Below are 20202 nucleotides of genomic sequence, written 5' to 3' on the forward strand. Positions count from 1 at the left end.
ATGGAAATTAATACATTCATTATTTTTTACTGTATTTAACATTTATTGATGCATTTGTCTGCTCAAAATAATATGGGAAAAAACACTGTGAACACACAGTTTGCCTATACCCTTTAACATGTTTATTTTGCATGACATTTTTTACTTTTATTTGCTTTGCCATGTTTTCCCTTTTTAGTTTTCATTCGCCAATTTCTTTTTGGCTTCCTTTCAGACCAGAATATGATGACTCATCCTGTATTTTTCGGTGATTTACCCCTCTGCTGCTTGAATTAGGAGGTCAAAAATATAAATCAAAGATGAAGTGGTTAACAAAGCATTTCGAACAAGAAAATAAGGAATCGGAGGGAGGTGTGTGCACTTGTTTTTCAACCGTAAAGTGGTTTCGAATTAAGTTGAGGCGTCAGAAAAAGATTGACAAATCCAGAGTTCAGCCTCCTGGAAGCAATCCAAGAGAACTTTGATATTCCTTGCACAATCTCAATGTGAAAGTCACTGCCAAGCTTCAGAAACACTGTGCACAGCATGCCTCATCAGCTTCTCTCCCGAGCTCTGGTCTCCATAAACTGGCTCTCTGAGGCCTTGAAAACCTGCAAGCCTGGTGCAGCCCTACGTGTGCTGGATGCCTCCTTCTACTACCCACCTATCCGAGATGGACGCAAGGAATATGAAGAAAAACATATACCAGGCGCTTTATATTTTGATATCGATGAATGCAAAGACCTGACATCTCCATATGAAACGATGTTACCCAGCGAATCCTACTTTTCTAAGTACGTGGGCAATCTTGGCATAAACAACGACACCCACGTTGTCATTTATGATGCCGATCAACTGGGTATTTACTACTCTGCAAGAGCCTGGTTTATGTTTCGAGCTTTTGGGCACAGTAAGGTGTCTGTTCTGAATGGGGGCTTCAGAAATTGGGAAAATCAAGGCCTCCCTGTGACTTCTGAAGTGGAGAAGCCAAAAGCTGAGTCTTTTCGAGCAGTGCTGAACCCTTCTTTGGTGAAGTCATATGAGGATATTCAGAGGAACAGGAACACGAAGGAATTCCAGTTGGTAGATTCACGTCCTGAGGGACGTTACCTGGGTATAGACCCAGAACCTGGAGAAGGTGAGACTTCAACTTTTTTTTTTTTTTTTAAAGGACGTAATGAGCCGGTAAAGAAAAGAAACATTAACTGGTGGGGTTATTCCGGGACAAGAGAGATCTGCATAGTTAGCTGTGTTTGCTCAATTGATAGAAACTTTAGAATTTGTAGTTCCTAAGCTGTATATCAATGATAACTATGTATAGAGGTACAGTTCAGGTTTAAACCCTAAGGCTGTGTTCACACAGGGCTTTTTTGGTGCGTTTTTTTTTTTTTTCTGCTGCAAAAACTTATCTTGTGGCAGGAAGTCTCCTGGTGGTTCTTGGTGCAGTTTTGATGTGTTTTCTTTTTGCACTTCACCATGGCAAACACGCTGACAGAATAGACATGCTTAGGCTATATGCGCACGCTGCAGTTTTTGTTGTGTTTTTTGGTGCAGTTTTGTTGTCAAAAAGTTCTCACTTTTGACTTCCCACCAAAGTTTATAAGAATTCAGGTTTGCTGTGCGCACGTTGCAGTTTTTTTGTCTGCAGTATTTGCCACAAACTTCTGACAAACTGCAGCATGTTCTATGTTCTTGCATTTTTGGCTTGCTTCTATTGAAAAACGGACCAAAATGCACCATCATTACACGCGTTTTTTTGGGGGGGAGGGTTTAGGCTACATGCGCACGCTGCGTTTTTTTGCTGCGTTTTTGGCTGCAGTTTTGTCAGAACTTTCTGACATTTGACTTCCCAGCAAAACCTATGAGAAGTCAGATTTGCTATGCGCACATTGCAGTTTATTTGTCAAAAGTTTGTGACAAAAAAAATGCAGCATGGTCATTCTTCCTGCGTTTTTTTTTTCTCAACATTTGTCACATAAACGCATCAAAAACACATGTTGTGAAAAACGCACCAAAAATGCAGCAAAAACGCATCTACAATTACAAGCATTTCCAGGCTCTCTCTGACAAGGTGCAGTTTTGGCTGCAATTTGTGATTACAAAAAGATGCAGCGTGCGCATGTAGCCTTATTACATTTCCATGCTCTCTGGGACAAGGTGCAGTAAGGCTATGTGCGCACGTTGCGTCGGAGTACCTGCAGTTTATTCTGCATGTTTTCCGTCCCTTGGTTTTTGACCAAATGGCTTTTGGCCATTTTTCTGCGCTAAAAACGCATGCGTTTTTAACCGCGTTTTTAGTGCGTTTTTAGCACTTTTTACCTGCGTTTTCACCTGCGTTTCTGCAGATGCGTTTTTGAGATCAAGACACTGAGAAATAAAGTTGAAATAGTCAAAAAGAATGAAAAAAGAGGAAAAAAGGATAAAATTAACTTTTATTAAAACAATATGGGAAATTATCAATTTTAATTTAATAATAGTGGTTATGCACATTTTAACAGAAAAATAGGTAAAGTTTATTATTTTTTTACATTTAAATTTTCGGTTATTGTGTGTGTGTAAAGGAACATTAGAACCCATTAATTTTTGCCCAGAAAAGCATGCGTTTTTGGAGCCAAAAACGCAGTGGAAAAGCAGGTAAAAAGCATGAAAAACGCAGGAATTGTGGTTTTGGTTGCGTTTTGCCATTTCTCATTGACTCCAATGTTAAGGAAACGCTGCAGAAATGGCAAAAACAACTGACATGCTGCTTCTTTTTCAGCATGGTTTTTGACCACAAATATGCAAATTAAACGCTGCTGAAAAAAAAGCAAAGTGCAGACAGGATTTCTGCTTTTCCCATAGACTTTGCTGGCAATCAAAAACGCATGCGTTTTAGCGCAAAAACGCTGCCGCCAAAAACGCTGCAGAAACGCGATAAAAAACGCAACGTGCGAACATAGCCTTATTGTGACAACAAAACTGAAGCGTGCGCATATAGCCTTAGCTTATGTTCACATAGCATTTTTTAGCATGTTTTTTTTTTTTTTGCAAATCCATGCTAATAAAACGCTGCCTTTCTCAGTCCCAGCAAAGTCTATGAGATTTCAGAAATTTCATATACTGTACTACAGTTCAAAAGTTTAGGGTCATTTAGATATTTCCATATTTTTGAAAGAAAGGCACATTTTTGTTCAATGAAGCTAACATTAAACAGAAATACACTCTGCACATTGTTAATGTAGTAAATGACTATTCTAGCTGCAAATGTCTGGTTTTTAATGAAATATCTACATAGGTGTATAGAGGCCCATTTCCAATAACCACCATTCCAGTGTTCTAATGGTACACTGTTTGCTAACTGTGTTAGAAGGCTAATGGATGTTTAGAAATCCCTTGTGCAAGTATGTTAGCACAGCTGAAAACAGTTTTGCTGATTAGAGAAGCTATAAAATTGACCTTCCTTTGAGCTAGTTGAGAATCTGGAGCATTACATTTGTTGGTTCCATTAAACTCACAAAATGGCCAGAAAAGAGAACTTTCATGTGAAACTCGACAGTCTATTCTTGTTCTTAGAAATAAAGGATATTCCATGCGAGAAATTGTCAAGAAACTGAAGATGTCCTACAACGTTGTGTACCACTCCCTTCAGAGGAGAGGAATAACAGACTCTAACCAGAATAGAAAGAGAAGTGGGAGGCCGCGCTGCACAACTGAGCTACAAGACCAGTACATTAGAGTCTCTAGTTTGAGAAATCGACACCTCACAGGTCCTCAACTGGCAGCTTCATTAAATAGTACCAGTAAAACGCCAGTGTCAACGTCTACAGTGAAGAGGCGACTCTGGGATGCTGGCCTTCAGGGCAGAGAGAGAGGGGAGCCAGCACGATCTGAAAATGGCATGCATCATATAAAAAGTGCAAATTCACAGATTTATTCCAACTGTACTGTAATATAAATGAGATTTTTAGCAAGTAATTGATCAATTCTTTGGGCTACCCCTGCCAACATCACGGCAAATCTCAATAGGGGGGTCCTACTCTATATTCTGTATTTCATGTGCCATGCGGCCTCCTAGATAACGTTAAAAGCAGAACCATAATGGAGCACACATACCTGTAACCTGTATATATAACCGCTTCTATGTTGCAAAAGAGGCAATTGTGGATAGAGGCCAGCCCAGGTCCCAGCATGTGGAGCAAGCTCTACACATACCAGGACTATATCAGAACTGACCCTCCCAGTGCCAGAGAGCAACCAGAGTGGAAAAGCAAAAGCCATATCTGAAACTGGCTAATAAAAGGAAAAGATTAATATGGGCAAAAGAACACCGACATTGGACAGAAGATTGGAAAAAAGGGTTATGGACAGACAAATCAAAGTTTGAGGTGTTTGGATCACACAGAAGAACATTTGTGAGACGCAGAACAATTGAAAAGATGCTGGAAGAGTGCCTGACGCCATCTGTCAAGCATGGTGGAGGTAATGTGATGGTCTTGGGTTGCTTTGGTGCTGGTAAAGTGGGAGATTTGTACAAGGTAAAAGGGATTTTGAATAAGGAAGGCTCACTCCATTTTGCAACGCCATGCCATACCCTGTGGACAGTGATTGATTTTGTATTTATTTTCTGAAAATGAGAAATGGTCAAAATAACAAAACAATGCATTGCTTTCAGACCTCAAACAATGCAAATAAACCAAGATCATAATCATTTAGAAACAACAATACTAATAATGTTTTACTTCAGGAAGAGTTCAGAAATCAATATTTTATGGAATAACCATGATTTTTAATCAGTTTTCATGCATCTTGGCATGCTTTCCACCAGTCTTTCACACTGCTTTTGGGTGACCTTATGACACTCCTGGTGCAAAAATGTAAGCAGTTCTTCTTTGTTTGATGGCTTATGACTATCCATCTTTCTCTTGATTACATTCCAGAGGTTTTCAATGCGGTTCAGGCCTGAAGATTGGGCTGGCCATGACAGGGTTTTGATGTGATGGACCTTCATCAACACATTGATTGACCTAGCTGTGTGGCATGGTGCATTGTCCTGCTGGAAAAAAACAGTCCTCAGAGTTGGGGAACATTGCCTGAGCAGAAGGAAGCAACTGTTCTTCCAGAATAACCTTGTATGCGGCTTGATTCATATGTACTTCACAAAGTTTAACCTGCTCAATTCCAGCCTTACTGAAGCTTCTCCAGATCATCACCGATCCTCCACCAAATTTTACAGTGGTTGCAAGACACTGTGGCTTGTACGCCTCTCCAGGTCTCCGTCTAACAATTAGACGACCAGGTGTTGGGCAAAGCTGAAAATTAGACTCATTAGAGAAGATTACCTTACTCCAGTCCTCTATGGTCCAATCCTTATGGTCTTTGGCAAACTTCAGTCTGGCTCTCCTTTGCTTCACCCTCCTTGGTTTTTGCAGCATTTTTCAAAGAATGAGCATGGCAATTCTTTGCAGCATTTTTGCCATGGTTTGGCACTAAAAACCACCCATAGTATAGAAAAACTGCTGCAAAAACACCATAAGAACCGCACCGAAACCGCAGATGACTCCCAGGAGACATCCTGCCATAAGATCAAGTTTTGGTCAGGAAAAAACGCTCCAAAAATGCCCTGTGTGAACATCGTCTTATTCTTTCAAAAACGCAGTAGGTTAACAAAACAGTCACAAAAAAACCTCAGGTGCTTTGTCTGTTTGTGCATTAGATTTCTGGAATCTCATAGGCTTTGCTGGGACTGTGAAGGCAGCATTTTATTAGCATAGATTTGCATAAAACCAAGGCAAAAACCATGTTAAAAACGCCCTGTGTGAACATAGCCTAAGGATATGTTCACACTGAGGTTTTTTTAACGTGTTTTTGTAACCTGATGTACCTCCAAAATCCACATAAAAAGTCTTTAAGGGTATATGCATGTAAGGAGATGGACATATTGCCAACGTTCCTGCTTGAAGACACTAATATTATTGTTGTGATGTCTAAGGTGATAAGTGTTGGTAGCGTTCAATGTGAACTGTGATGTGGTAGTGTAATGTTGAATTGTGTTATGCCGACAGTAGGGCAAGGACATGTCTGGGACTAAAGGGCCGTGAGTGCAAGGACAGAGGACAGTTTCCAGTGAGAACATCAGATAGAGCCCAGCGTGTCACAGAGACAGACCTAAGGCCTTGTTATTGATAAGACCACATGACGTGGGTGTCCCTAGGGTGAGAGGAGACCAAGGCAAATGATAGCAAGTTCCTAGAAACAAAGAGACAGAGTGATCTGGTGGACTGTGATCTGGTGGACTAAAGTGTCTGAATGGATTTGAGTCCTGATTGAGGATGCCTAGCAGTTTTGCCCCAGAATTTACAGCTCAGACAAGGAAATGGGCCAAGACAGAACTGAAACGTGAGACGTCATGAGTAGAGATGAGCGAACTTCGAAGGTTCAGTTAGCTGGCAGCAAACGAGTTTAGCTCCACAGGCTCGAGCTTGACCCGAACTCTGGATCAAGTCACTGATTGGCAGTTTGGTTCCCCTCCCACATACAGCCAGCCATAAGTAGATCACTACCATGGAAGAGTGAGCAGGCTTTTCCCTCAAAAATGTTTGAGTTGCACACTACATGTGATCACGCTGTTGTTACCCCCAGTGTGTACCGCTCAAACACTGAAAGCAACTTGCACTGGGCTGAGCACCAAGCGTACCTGAGCATAGCGTTGCTTGCTCGAGTTTTGTTTGCACGTAATCCAGCCGAACCCCGAACCCAAACCTTGATTTTTAAATGTGGTGATCGGTTCGAAAACCGAACCTCAGATTCGCTTATCTCTAGTCATGAGTGTCCCAGGCAGGAGTTCTTTAGGCATCAGGAAGTTTGAAGCTAAGTCAAGCCAAATTAGCAAATCAGTCCTCTAAGGGGTACTTTGCACGCTGCGACATCGCTACTGCGATATCGTCAGGGTCAAATCGAAAGTGACGCACATCCGGCGCCAGTAACGATGTCGCAACGTGTAAAGCCTAGATGCGCCGATAAACGATCGCAAAAGCGTCAAAAATCGGTGATCTGTGTAGCGTCGGTCATTTTCATAATGTCGCACCAATAGGAGATACGATGTTGTTCCTCGTTCCTGCGGCAGCACACATCGCTGTGTGTGAAGCCGCAGGAGCGAGGAACATCTACCTGCGTCCACCGGCTATGCGGAAGGAAGGAGGTGGGCGGGATGTTTACGTCCCGCTCATCTCCGCCCCTCCGCTTCTATTGGCCGCCTGCCGTGTGACGCTGTGACGCCGCACGGCCCGCCCCCTTAGGAAGGAGGCGGGTCGCCGGCCAGAGCGACGTCGCAGGGCAGGTAAGTCCGTGTGAAGCTGCCGTAGCGATAATGTTCGCTACGGCAGCTATCACAAGATATCGCATGTGTGACGGGGGTGGGTACTATCGCGCTCGGCATCATTAGCATCGTCTAGCGATGTCGCAGCGTGCAAAGTATTCTTAAGAGGCAGATAAGATGACGAACCACTGGTGGAAAAGTGACTTTCATGGACTGTACCTAACACCTAAGCTGGGTGTTGGTGAAACAAGAGAAGTTATTGCAGGGTGAAACAAATGAGGTGGAAGATGTAATGAGACGATGTGTGGAGATGCTCTGTATTCGTGAAGAAATGTATGACAAGTTGTGTACCCGCTGTCTGTTATATAGTTGCCATCAAGTGGTTATGAAGTAAAATCACATTTTTAAAGAGCTGATGCTCTCCCTCAATGACATATTTAACATCTAGTCCTGGCCATCCGAAGCCATCATCATCATGGATCCTGAAAAGGTGTATCAACTCTTTAACATGAGTCCACACACCCAGCGAGGACCCCCAACTTCATGTAATGTGGTGGGACTACATCACCAACGGCTACCACCCCGCACCACGCTGCACATAACACTGTTCTGTTAACACAATTTTCTTGTCCTTTTGGAAAAATGTATTGTTTGCTTTTTTTTTTAACATGGTAGTGTCGCGGGCGGAGGAGGGGACGCCGCGCTCTCCCACTGCTCGGGTCCGGCCGCCGCTGCGGCTGCTGCGGCCTGCTGCTGCCGCTCGGTGGCTCGAGCGATGGGCCGGATCCCGGGGACTCGAGCGGCACTCCTCGCCCGTGAGTGAAAGGGGATTGGTTTTTGGGATAGTTTATTGTCCGTGACGCCACCCACGGTTGTGTGATTTGTTGACACCACCGCTGCTATGTATGGGGATCCCGGAAACTGATGACAGGGAGCAGCAAAGTTGTTGGTTCTCCCCTCCGTGGGTAGGGGGTTGTTGTCCCGGGGCCCAGTGATGAGGTGGGTGATGCAGGGCTTGGTGGGGTGCGTGGTCGTGGGGCAGCGCTGTGCCTTGCGGCACTGTGGTACTCACTCAGCCTGAGACGATGACACAGTTCTCGGTAAAACACATGGCTGGAAAGACGGTTCCCACGGACGGCTGCACTTGCTTTCCCCAGTAGGTGACGGTCCCTCTGTCCTGCACCTATGATGATAATGGTTGCGATGGGTTCCCACCGGTAACCCGCTCCCCGGCTTGGATATGGGCCGGAGGAGCCCTACTTTGCCCGCAGGCGCTGGCCCTGAGAAACTGGTGCCCTGGCGGTGGCGGTGTCTCTCTGTTACGGTTGGACGGTTGCCTTCAATCGGGACTTGGTTGTTAGGAGACAGACGTCCCCTTCACTGACGGATTTGGCAAATTATGGCGACTCCTAGCCTTGCTGGGATCCGAAAGGCCCCTGCCCTGGTGCTGACTGTTCTTCGTATTCTGCTCCAGACCGCCGGGCCACCACCCGTCCGCAGTCCTTCCAGCAACCTCCGAGCAGTCCCCCTGCAGACTATCACCGCCGTCTGCTGACCTTGCTGTCACTGTCCGGGGCACACACCCGGACCAACTTCAGGCTTTACAACTGTCACCTTTACTCCTTTTCTCAAGCTCCTCTACCACTTCACTTGACTCAAGCTCTGCCTGAGCTAAACTGTTCTTTCCACTTCTCCCTCCAAACTCTATCTGCCTGGTTCTCCCGACTCCAGGGCTGTGAACTCCTCGGTGGGCGGAGCCAACCGCCTGGCCCACCCCCTGGTGTGAACATCAGCCCCTGGAGGAAGGCAACAAGGATTTTGGTAGCCTTGGTGTTCCTAACTGGGGTGTAGGGTGTGGTGGTGTGATGACCTGTGACCCCTGGCTTGCCCAGGGCGTCACAGTAGACTAGGGAGGACAGATCTAATAACGGATTGCTATTTAGCCATCTGTTTTTCATTCATTTGTTTTTTTCATACTGCATCCGTTTTAAATGGAAGATAAATAGCAATCAGTTAATAGATTTGTTTTCCATAGACTCCCATATTAGAAAAAACATCTTTCCAAATCAATTTTTTCCAAACGGAAAAGAAAGTTGTGTTTGAACGACTTTTTTGTCATTGGATTGCCGCTAGATCCGTTCTAATGGATGATTACTGTGTTACGCTATGTGCCCACGGGAGATTAAACCTGCGGATTTATCTGTGGAAAATCTGCGGATTTTCTAGATAAATCCGCAGGTTTCAGCAAGTGCAGACACTCCTCATGTTATCTTATGGGACATAGGGAGTGTCTGTATCCATGCTGCGGATACGTGCGGCTGCGGAACATGCTGTGGATGTCCCGCAGCCACACCTAATTGCATGTCAATTATTCCTGCGGAATTACCTGCGCAAATCCCGGCCCTCCACTATGGAGATAGAGGCCGGGACTTCCGTAGGTAAGTCACACGAATGTCCGCAGGTTTACTGCAGCTATTTCCCTGTACTACCGCAACTAAAAATAGCTGCGGGAAACCTGCGGCCATACCTGCGGATATATCAGCAGGTACAAACTACCGTGGGCACATAGCCTCAGGGTGAACTCTTAACCAGGGTTCACTTGTTGCCTACTTCCTGACGTAATTGGTGTGGATCAAGTGCATGCTTAAAAGAATTTACACCAGACAAAGGGTCAGATGTGAACTCTCTTCTTGATTAGAGCAAAATGGCACCGAAAGAGACAGAATCATGCTCCTTCTTATATAGGCTAGGGGCGTGGATATGTTGGGATATGTCCATTTAGTGGGACAGTTCATGGGTTAACCAATGGGCGGATCTGCGGTGATGCTGATGGGCAGGATTATGATGTCATCTGGGCGGATCTGCAGTGATGCTGATGGGCAGGTCTGGGATGTCATCTGGGCGGATCTGCGGTGATGCTGATGGGCAGGATTATGATGTCATCTGGGCGGATCTGCAGTGATGCTGATGGGCAGGATTATGATATCATCTGGGCGGATCTGCGGTGATACTGATGGGCAGGTCTGGGATGTCATCTGGGCGGATCTGCGGTGATCCTCATGGGCAGGTCTGGGATGTCATCTGGGCGGATCTGCGGTGATGCTGATGGGCAGGTCTGGGATGTCATCTGGGGGCATCTGCGGTGATGCTGATGGGCAATGATTTCATTGAACACACTTCCCACAGTCCTATATGTCCAGAAGTTAAGTACTTGATCCAATGGCTCTCCTCAACAACTGGACATGGGAACTTATCCTAAGTAGAGATGAGTGGACCCCTTGAAGTTCAGGTTCACTGGGTTCAGCTCGGAACCCAGATTTGACCTGAACTTGATCCCAGAGCCCCAACCTCGTTGGAAGTCAATGATTGGGGCAGTTCGGTTCTTCGCAAGTTTTTTTTTTTATTTTTGTACACACTACATCTGAAAACATTTTTACCCCCAGAGGGTGCCGATCAGAGACAACAAGTGGCTCGCACTGAGCACAGCAACACTTGATCGAGTGGTTCGCTTACATACAAGTCTCGAATGTTGAACTGGACACTGAGCTTTTTAGGCTATGTTTACACAGTGCATGTTTTCTAACCACAAAGATGCAGCGTTTTTGGCACTAAAATCTTACAAAAAACTAACCTGCTGCAGATACGCCTAAAAAAAACGCATGCGTTTTTGCCGAGTTTTTACCGCATTTTCCCAATGCGTTTTTTAAGTCAAATCTATTGACTGGAAGGGCTCAAAAATGCAAAAACAATTGACATTCTGCATCTTCAAAAACCTAGCCAATATGCAGACAAAAAAAAAGATGCCCAGTGTGTACAGCAAAATAGAAATCTCATGGACTTTGCTGGGGGAAGGAAATGCATGCATTTAGATGCATCTTTGTGACCTCAAAAAATGACCAAAAATGCAGTAAAGATGCAGTGTGTGAACATAGCTTGTAAAGCGGCCTTAAGGCTATGATTTATCTGACAATATGTCGTTGGGGTCACGGTTTTCGTGACGCACTTCCGGCATCGTCAGTGACGTCGTTGCGTGTGACACCTACGTGTGACTCTGACTGATCGCAAATAGGTTGAAAATCGTTGATCGTTAACACGTCATTCAGTTTCAAAATATTGTTGGTCGTTTGGAACGCAGCAGACATATTGGTACGTTTAACACCCTGCAAGCGACGAACAACATCCACACGACCGCCTTGGTCAAACAATATATCGTTGAACAATGTAGTGTCGTTTGTGAGATGTGTACGTTTGACCGCTACAAAACGACCTATGAGCGATCTCGGCAAACCGTAGCAATGATCTGGGCGTGTCACATCGCTAACCAGATCGCTAGCGATATCATGTATAAAGCAGCCTTTAAACATCCATATTCGGTACAAACCCTTAACTTTACAGTTTGGATCCGCTTACCCTAAATTGTGCATTTGCTTTGCAAAATCCACAAAAATACCATATAATGCAAGGCAATGGAGGTTAGAAAGTCTATTACAGCGTGTATACAAGTGTGGTTTTTAGCCTGAAAACTAAAGTGTTAGTATCTGTGGTGGATGTTGACATTTATTGACTTCCTCATACAAAGAATTCACTGATGCAAATGTTTATTAGATGGTACTTTTGCAACCTACAGGCTTGTTCCCACATTTGTAGGTGTGGATTTAACGCGCCCTCAAATTTTTGCTTGTGCAATTTTGATTAATTGTTTTTAGTCAGTTAGAATCATTTTTTTTATTAACTCTTTATGAAAACTGGGGTATGTAAACTAAAATAATCTTCAAATTAGAATATCATGTATTACTCATACTGTTTTGCAATCTTCAGTGTTCAGTAGGAGCAAACAGTCTATGCATGCTGATCAGTGTATGGATTCCCACACATGCTTTATTACAGTAGACTTGTCGATACTAGTAAACATGTCATCATGACTTTAAAAAGTGCTGAGTGATCATTGTGCATTTAGATGGCTGTAATATGCCCTTGTGACGCCCCTGGACTATCAGGTCATCACAGGGTATTGTACAATCTGCCCTTCCGTGCAATATCCAACTCTTTCTTGGTTATGGGTCCCCAACTACATGGTGTTGCCTACAACAGCTAGTTAAAATCCTAGGTACACTCTGCACCACACCCACCAGACACACCAGTGGACGGCCTGAGTGGAATAGGGTTGCCCACTTGGGGTGTTGGTTAAAGGGAGGTCAGGAGTGTCAGGAGAGTAAGTCAGTCGGAGGAAGTAGTTTTGAAGTGAAGGAAAGAGGAGGTCAGGAGCAGGGCTCCTAAGTAGTTACCTAGGTGGCTTACGGTTGTCTGGGCCTAGAGGAGTTGGACCCCCGGTCGCAGGGGATCGTGGAAAGGGGCACGGAACTGTCGAGGAGGACAGCCGGCGGCCTTGCATCCCCGAGCTGTGACCTGGGTACGTGGACCCTAGGTCAGGGAGTAGCTTCAGGCAACCTGACAATTTACCCGACGAGAACGGAGCCTTCAAGATCCGCTCTCCACCTGCTCCAAAATCGGGGTACTAGAGCAACGAGGGAGATAGGACTTTTTCTACTCAAACGGTCCAGAAAATCCCAAGCATGAACCAAGCAAGCTCCCACACTTAGCCATAGTGGGGAGCGGAACCCAACTAGTTCCATACTACCGGGACCAACAGAGAAGTAAACTTAGTGCCAGGAGGAAGGTCATGGATCACCAGGCAGCACCACTGGGGACGGGACCCGAAATAGCTCCCCTCAGCGGCAGCGGTATACAGAACTTTGGTTTATCCAGTTGTCGGTGTCAGCTTAATGGACTGAGTACGCAAGTGACCCCTTCGCTCCCCACGGCACCCCCAAACACGATCACCGAGTCCCAGGGCATTCCCCCCTACCCGTGGAGGGTCCTAACACCTGGCTGCCCCACTCCATCACCCCCGGGTACTCCCAACTGCAGCGGTAGTACTCCTCATTACCACACACCACGGGTGGCGTCACGAACTCTAAACACAATCCCCTGTAAATACCACCTTCATTTGAGTGGCCGCATGACCCCTCGGGCCACCGCGGATCCGGATCCAAGCAGCCTGGCTGCTGGCACGGGGTTGGCACACCCTACTACTATATTATTCATATAGAAAGAGAGACTAGAGTATATAATATACACATGTGGTCAACATTGTTGGTACCCCTCGTTTAATGAAAGATAAATCCACAATGGTCACAGAAATAACTTGAATCTGACAAAACTAATAATAAAAAATCTATGAAAATGAACACCTGAAAGTCAGACATTGCTGCTTTTCTGCTTCCACAGAATTTAAAAAAAAAAATTAAACTCATGAACTAGGCCTGGACAGAAATGATGGCACCCTTCTCCTCCTCCTTTTCCTGCTCCGCCTCCTCCTTAATGTAATATTTTTGTTGTACAAACTTTTGAGGCAATCATTGCAATCAAACGATTCCTGTAACTGTTAATGAGACTTCTGCGCCTCTCGATATGTATTCTGGCCGCTCCTCAAGAGGAAACTGCTCCAATTGTCTGGTGTTTGAAGGTTGCCTTTTCCAGCAGTTTCAGTTCTCTCCAAAGATGCTCAATAGGATTTAGGTCAGGGCTGATAGAAGGCCACTTCACAATAGTCAAATGTTTTCCTCTTAGCAATTCTTGGGTGTTTTTAGCTGTTTGTTTTGGGTCATTATCCTGTTGCAAAGCCCATGACCTGCGACTGAGACCAAGCTGTCTGACACTGGGCAGCATATTTCTTTCTAGAATCCCTTGATAGTCTTGAGATTTCATTGTACCCTGCACAGATTCAAGACACCCTGTGGCAGATGCAGCAAAGCAGTCTCAGAGCATAACAGAGCCTCCCCCATGTTTCACAGTGGGGACAGTGTTCTTTTCTTGATATGCTTCATTTTCCATCTGTGAACATAGAGCTGATATGCCTTGCCAAAAAGTTCAATTTTTGTCACATCTGTCCATAGGAAATTCTCCCAGAAGCTTTGTGGCTTGTCAACATGTAGTTTGGCAACTTCCAGTCTGGCTTTTTTATATTTATTTTTTTTTTTTTTTCCAACAATGGTGTCCACCTCCTTGGTCATCTCCCATGAAGTCCACTTTGGCTCAAACGACGACAGACGGTGCAATCTGACACCTGATGTTCCTTGAGCTTGAAGTTCACCTTTAATCTCTTTAGGAGTTTTTCTGGGCTCTTTTGTTACCATTCGTATTATCCGTCTTTTTGATTTGTCATCAATTTTCCTCCTAAGGCCACGTCCAGGGAAGTTGGCTACAGTCCCATGGATCTTAAATTTCTGAATAATATATGTGCAACTGTAGTCAAAGGAACATCAAGCTGCTTGGAGATGGTCTTATAACCTTTACCTTTTAACATGCTTGTCAATAATTATTTTTCTGATCTCCTGAGACAACTCTTTCCTTTGCTTCCTCTGGTCCTTGTTGAGTGTGGTACTCACCATGTCACCAAACTGCACAGGAAGTATCTATAGCCCTATATACAGGCCCACTGACTTATTACAAGATTGTAGACACCTGTGATGCTAATTAATGGACACGCCTTGATTTAACATGTCCCTTTTGTCACATTATTTTCAGGGTTACCATCATTTCTGTCCAGGCCTATTTCATGAGTTTTATTTTGTAAAAATGTTTGTGGAAGCATGGTTGAAAAACAATGTCTGACTTTCATTTGTTCATATTCATAGATTTTTTTTTATTAATTATTACCTTTGTCAGATTCAAGTTATTTCTGTGACCATTGTGGGTTTTTCTTTTATTAAACGAGGGGTTCAAGCTGCATACAAGGTTATCCTGGAAAAACAGTTGCTTCCTTCTGCTCAGGCAATGTTCCCCAACTCCGAGGACTGTTTTTTTCCAGCAGGACAATGCGCCATGCCACACAGCTAGGTCAATCGATGTATGGATGAAGGACCACCACATCCAAACCCCCTGTCATGGCCAGCCCATCTACAGACCTGAACCACATTAAAAACCTCTGGAATGTAATCCAGAGGAAGATGGATAGTCACAAGCCATCAAACAAAGAAGAACTGCTTACATTTTTGCGCCAGGAGTTGCATAAGGTCACCCAAAAGCAGTGTGAAAGAATGATTCTGAACTTGTTTTCTTTGCATTATTTGAGGCCTGAAAGTAATGCATTGTTTTGTTATTTTGACCATTTCTTATTTTCAGAAAATAAATGCAAAATATGTTGCTTGGAAATTCAAAGACATTGTCAGTAGTTTATAGAATAAAAGAACAATTTACATTTTACTCAAAAATATAAAGAGAAAAATCAGAAAAATTGCAAATTTTGCAGTGGCCTCTTTCGGTAATTTTTGCCAGTGTTGTGTATATATATGGCCGCTGATGTCAGGGATATATTACATAGTTTTCCAATATAATCTCACTACTTCTTTATTCTTTACAGTGATATTCCCCGGACATATTCCTGGATCCTTGAACCTCCCATTTACAAGTTTCATGACTGAAGAAGGATTTGAGAAGTCCCCGGAAGAAATGCAAAAACTTTTTAGCGAAAAAGGAATTGATCTGACAAAACCGTTGACAATTACTTGTCGGCGTGGCGTCACTGCGTGCCAACTGGTTATGGCCTCATTTATTTTGGGCAAGGAAGATACTGCTGTGTATGATGGGTCATGGTTTGAATGGTTCCACCGGTCTAAACCAGAAGACAGAGTTACTCAATGGAAGGAAGCGAAGTGACACCATGAAGATCAAATAATCGTCGTGTACAAATCAGTAAAACTATACAAAGCAAAGGGATTGGTAAATTTTAGTATCATAAAAATGGAATCTGTGAGCAGATTTTTGCTACTGAGATCAGCATGGTGTAGGGGCTGAGGCCCTGATTCCAGTGATGTATCATTTACTAGGCTGTGTTTTCTTCTTTCAATAAAATGTGTTTTATCAACAGGAGATTATCACTACAGGACTAGGTGTCTCATGCCTCCTAGTCAACTGTGTAACTCCACCCCAACACTAATTAGCAGCTTTCTGTCAATGCACAGTGTACACAAGTAGCTGCCAATCAGTGGCGGTTACACAGGGCTCAGCATTCTGAGCTGTGCTAGATCTGCAGCATTGAAAAAATACATTGTATAAAAATGAAAGCATGTAGACACATCGCTGGAATCAGGATCTTTGCCCCAACATCATGCTGCTCTCAGAATACATAGCAAAAACCTACTGATTGATTCCCTTTAACAAAGATTTCTAACCAAATCTTTAGTGAATAGAAAGTTAGAAATGTTTGGCAAGGTCCAACCACAGGAGGTGCCACCAGGTGACTTTTGAATACCAATACTGCTAATGCCAAATTACAATTTGGGTGGAAATAGATCTTCAAATCAATACATTGGTCTGTGGGGAAAGGCTCCGTTGAAGTAATTCTCACTTCAATTAATAGTTTCTGGGGTTTATTCTATGACGCTGGTGAGAATGAAAGAAATACACAGGCATGTGATGTCCAAAACTCTCCAAAGTATTTTACTGAGAATCATATCTTTTATAGTCCTCAGAAATATGGACATACCATGCATAAGTTTAGGCATTTCTTTCATGATGGCAAATCTTAGAATACATAACTGCATAGTAAATGCAAACACTCCCAGCATCCACTCAACGTAGCCAATCCCACCAAGCAGTTCTTTGTATAAAAAATGGACTCTCACCCATTACAAACTTTTTTTTTTTGCAGATTTGAATATCTTAAATCCTTGCTTACTTTAACAGTTCATTTCTCATTTCTCTGGTACTGCAGATTTTTCAGGTGCTTTAATACATACATGTATCTGTCCTTGGATGCTTACAAGTGATATGAATAAATACTAAGAAAAAAAGCCTCAGTGTTGTCATGTATTATACAATGTGGTTGCCTTTAGCTATAATGGAAACAATATTCATATTGTACAGACATGGCACAGTAATGGGGCAGGAGGATGCTGAGTCCGAGCCAGTTGCCGTAATTAAAAGGCTGGCCTCCTGAAGATGGCCCTTTTCAACATGCCCCACGAGCATATGGCATCATAGACGGGGGTTACTTAGAGCAGAGAACCTCTAACAAAGAGTGCCTCTTCTCTGGCAGACCTGGCCTGTATTACATGGTCGACTATTTAGTTGTTGGCTCTCGTTTTAATGAAAATTAAATGGAGCATCACTTACCAAGATGTCCATTTTCTCGATACACTATGCTGCACATTCCCTATACAATCTGCGCACGTCTGCTCTATCTCCGAGGCTCCTATATTAGAAAACATTACTGTAAGTATAAAATTTTATAATTTTTTTTTATTTTCTGAAATTTCTTTGCTATTATAATGAAGACTGGATTTTTTTTTTTTTGCCCTCCGCTAATGTATCCTTACAAATGCTTTCTAGTGCTTTTAAGACATATGATATTGGCTGTATTCATTGTCATTTTATATACAAAGATACATATTGAATATAAACTTAGATATACTGTGGAATAAAAGATTACTGCCCACTATGTTCTGTAGATAACGCAATGTTATACATTATTAACAAACTATGGATATTTGTTATTATGGGAAATATTTCCTCGTTCATGAAAAGCTTCATTTACAATTTCCTTTAGACTCATTTTAATACATTATTCACAGAATTGCATTTTTTCCCAAAACATAGAAAATGCATAGTTATGGCTAATATACAGACTAAGCCCAACATATTTTTTTTGCTTGTATCTTTTGAGTAATTTTTATTTTCCCTCAGTGCATCCAGCTTCACATAGTAGAATTGGCAATCCTATTCTTGTGTTAAACGATATTTTCCTGCAGCTTTTGCTTCTTCTCAGTGCTGCGGGCCCCCTCATGTGTGCTCCTGACAAGCCCTTACTCTGAGTTATCAAGCTAATGAAAGTGCAGAATTCACCTTAGATCTTTTGTGCACTTTCTGCTCCTGTACAATATGACACGTGACCAATTATATCTACATCGGCATAGTGCCAGAGTCATTTTACATCAGTAACTGCATCTAGCAGAGCTCAACTCTCCTGCACTACTCAACAATAGCAGTAAAAGTTGTGTTTATTGCTTTTGCTGGCAGATCTATCAGGAGATAGTTCTGTCATATGCATAAGTAGAGTGACATTTGCAGTTTTTTATCACTGGTTTCTCAGCAGCAGGCCAGCTCAACTAATCTCAGCCACTGTAAACAGCACTATCCTGCAGTGTATCTCTCCTCTCAGCCCCCTGTAAACAAAGCTCTATCCTGCCCTATATTTCTCCTTTCTATTCCTTGTGTACAGCCCATCCTGCAGTGTATTTCTCCTCTCAGCCCCCTGTAAATAGATCCATATCCTGCCATATATGTCTCCTTTCTATTCCCTGTGTACAGCCCATCATGCAATGTATCTCTCCTCTCAGCCCCCTGTAAACAGAGCCCTATCCTGCCATATACAGTTAGGTCCAGAAATATTTGGACAGTGACACAATTTTCGCGAGTTGGGCTCTGCATGCCACCACATTGGATTTGAAATGAAACCTCTACAACAGAATTCAAGTGCAGATTGTAACGTTTAATTTGAAGGTTTGAACAAAAATATCTGATAGAAATTGTAGGAATTGTACACATTTCTTTACAAACACTCCACATTTTAGGAGGTCAAAAGTAATTGGACAAATAAAATATTTTTATTTTCAATATTTTGTTGCGAATCCTTTGGAGGCAATCACTGCCTTAAGTCTGGAACCCATGGACATCACCAAACGCCGGGTTCCTCCTTCTTAATGCTTTGCCAGGCCTTTACAGCCGCAGCCTTCAGGTCTTGCTTGTTTGTGGGTCTTTCCGTCTTAAGTCTGGATTTGAGCAAGTGAAATGCATGCTCAATTGGGTTAAGATCTGGTGATTGACTTGGCCATTGCAGAATGTTCCACTTTTTTGCACTCATGAACTCCTGGGTAGCTTTGGCTGTATGCTTGGGGTCATTGTCCATCTGTACTATGAAGCGCCGTCCGATCAACTTTGCGGTATTTGGCTGAATCTGGGCTGAAAGTATATCCCGGTACACTTCAGAATTCATCCGGCTACTCTTGTCTGCTGTTATGTCATCAATAAACACAAGTGACCCAGTGCCATTGAAAGCCATGCATGCCCATGCCATCACGTTGCCTCCACCATGTTTTACAGAGGATGTGGTGTGCCTTGGATCATGTGCCGTTCCCTTTCTTCTCCAAACTTTTTTCTTCCCATCATTCTGGTACAGGTTGATCTTGGTCTAATCTGTCCATAGCATACTTTTCCAGAACTGAGCTGGCTTCTTGAGGTGTTTTTCAGCAAATTTAACTCTGGCCTGTCTATTTTTGGAATTGATGAATGGTTTGCATCTAGATGTGAACCCTTTGTATTTACTTTCATGGAGTCTTCTCTTTACTGTTGACTTAGAGACAGATACACCTACTTCACTGAGAGTGTTCTGGACTTCAGTTGATGTTGTGAACGGGTTCTTCTTCACCAAAGAAAGTATGCGGCGATCATTCACCACTGTTGTCATCCGTGGACGCCCAGGCCTTTTTGAGTTCCCAAGCTCACCAGTCAATTCCTTTTTTCTCAGAATGTACCCGACTGTTGATTTTGCTACTCCAAGCATGTCTGCTATCTCTCTGATGGATTTTTTCTTTTTTCTCAGCCTCAGGATGTTCTGCTTCACCTCAATTGAGAGTTCCTTAGACCGCATGTTGTCTGGTCACAGCAACAGCTTCCAAATGCAAAACCACACACCTGTAATCAACCCCAGACCTTTTAACTACTTCATTGATTACAGGTTAACGAGGGAGACGCCTTCAGAGTTAATTGCAGCCCTTAGAGTCCCTTGTCCAATTACTTTTGGTCCCTTGAAAAAGAGGAGGCTATGCATTACAGAGCTATGATTCCTAAACCCTTTCTCCGATTTGGAT

General features: G+C 43.4%; 1 protein-coding gene across 1 annotated transcript; it reads left to right on the plus strand.

Annotated features, from left to right (window-relative positions):
- The first annotated feature begins 234 nt into the window (after nt 1-234).
- Nucleotides 235-17137, plus strand: LOC142249835 (thiosulfate sulfurtransferase-like). The gene is made up of 2 exons (XM_075321760.1): nt 235-1117; nt 15696-17137. The coding sequence occupies exons 1-2, from the start codon at nt 526-528 to the stop codon at nt 15989-15991; spliced, it is 888 nt and encodes a 295-aa protein (XP_075177875.1). The 5' UTR covers nt 235-525; the 3' UTR covers nt 15992-17137.
- Nucleotides 17138-20202: the final 3065 nt, after the last annotated feature.

Source organism: Anomaloglossus baeobatrachus, chromosome 8, assembly GCF_048569485.1.
Source record: "Anomaloglossus baeobatrachus isolate aAnoBae1 chromosome 8, aAnoBae1.hap1, whole genome shotgun sequence".
Taxonomy (NCBI): domain Eukaryota; kingdom Metazoa; phylum Chordata; class Amphibia; order Anura; family Aromobatidae; genus Anomaloglossus; species Anomaloglossus baeobatrachus.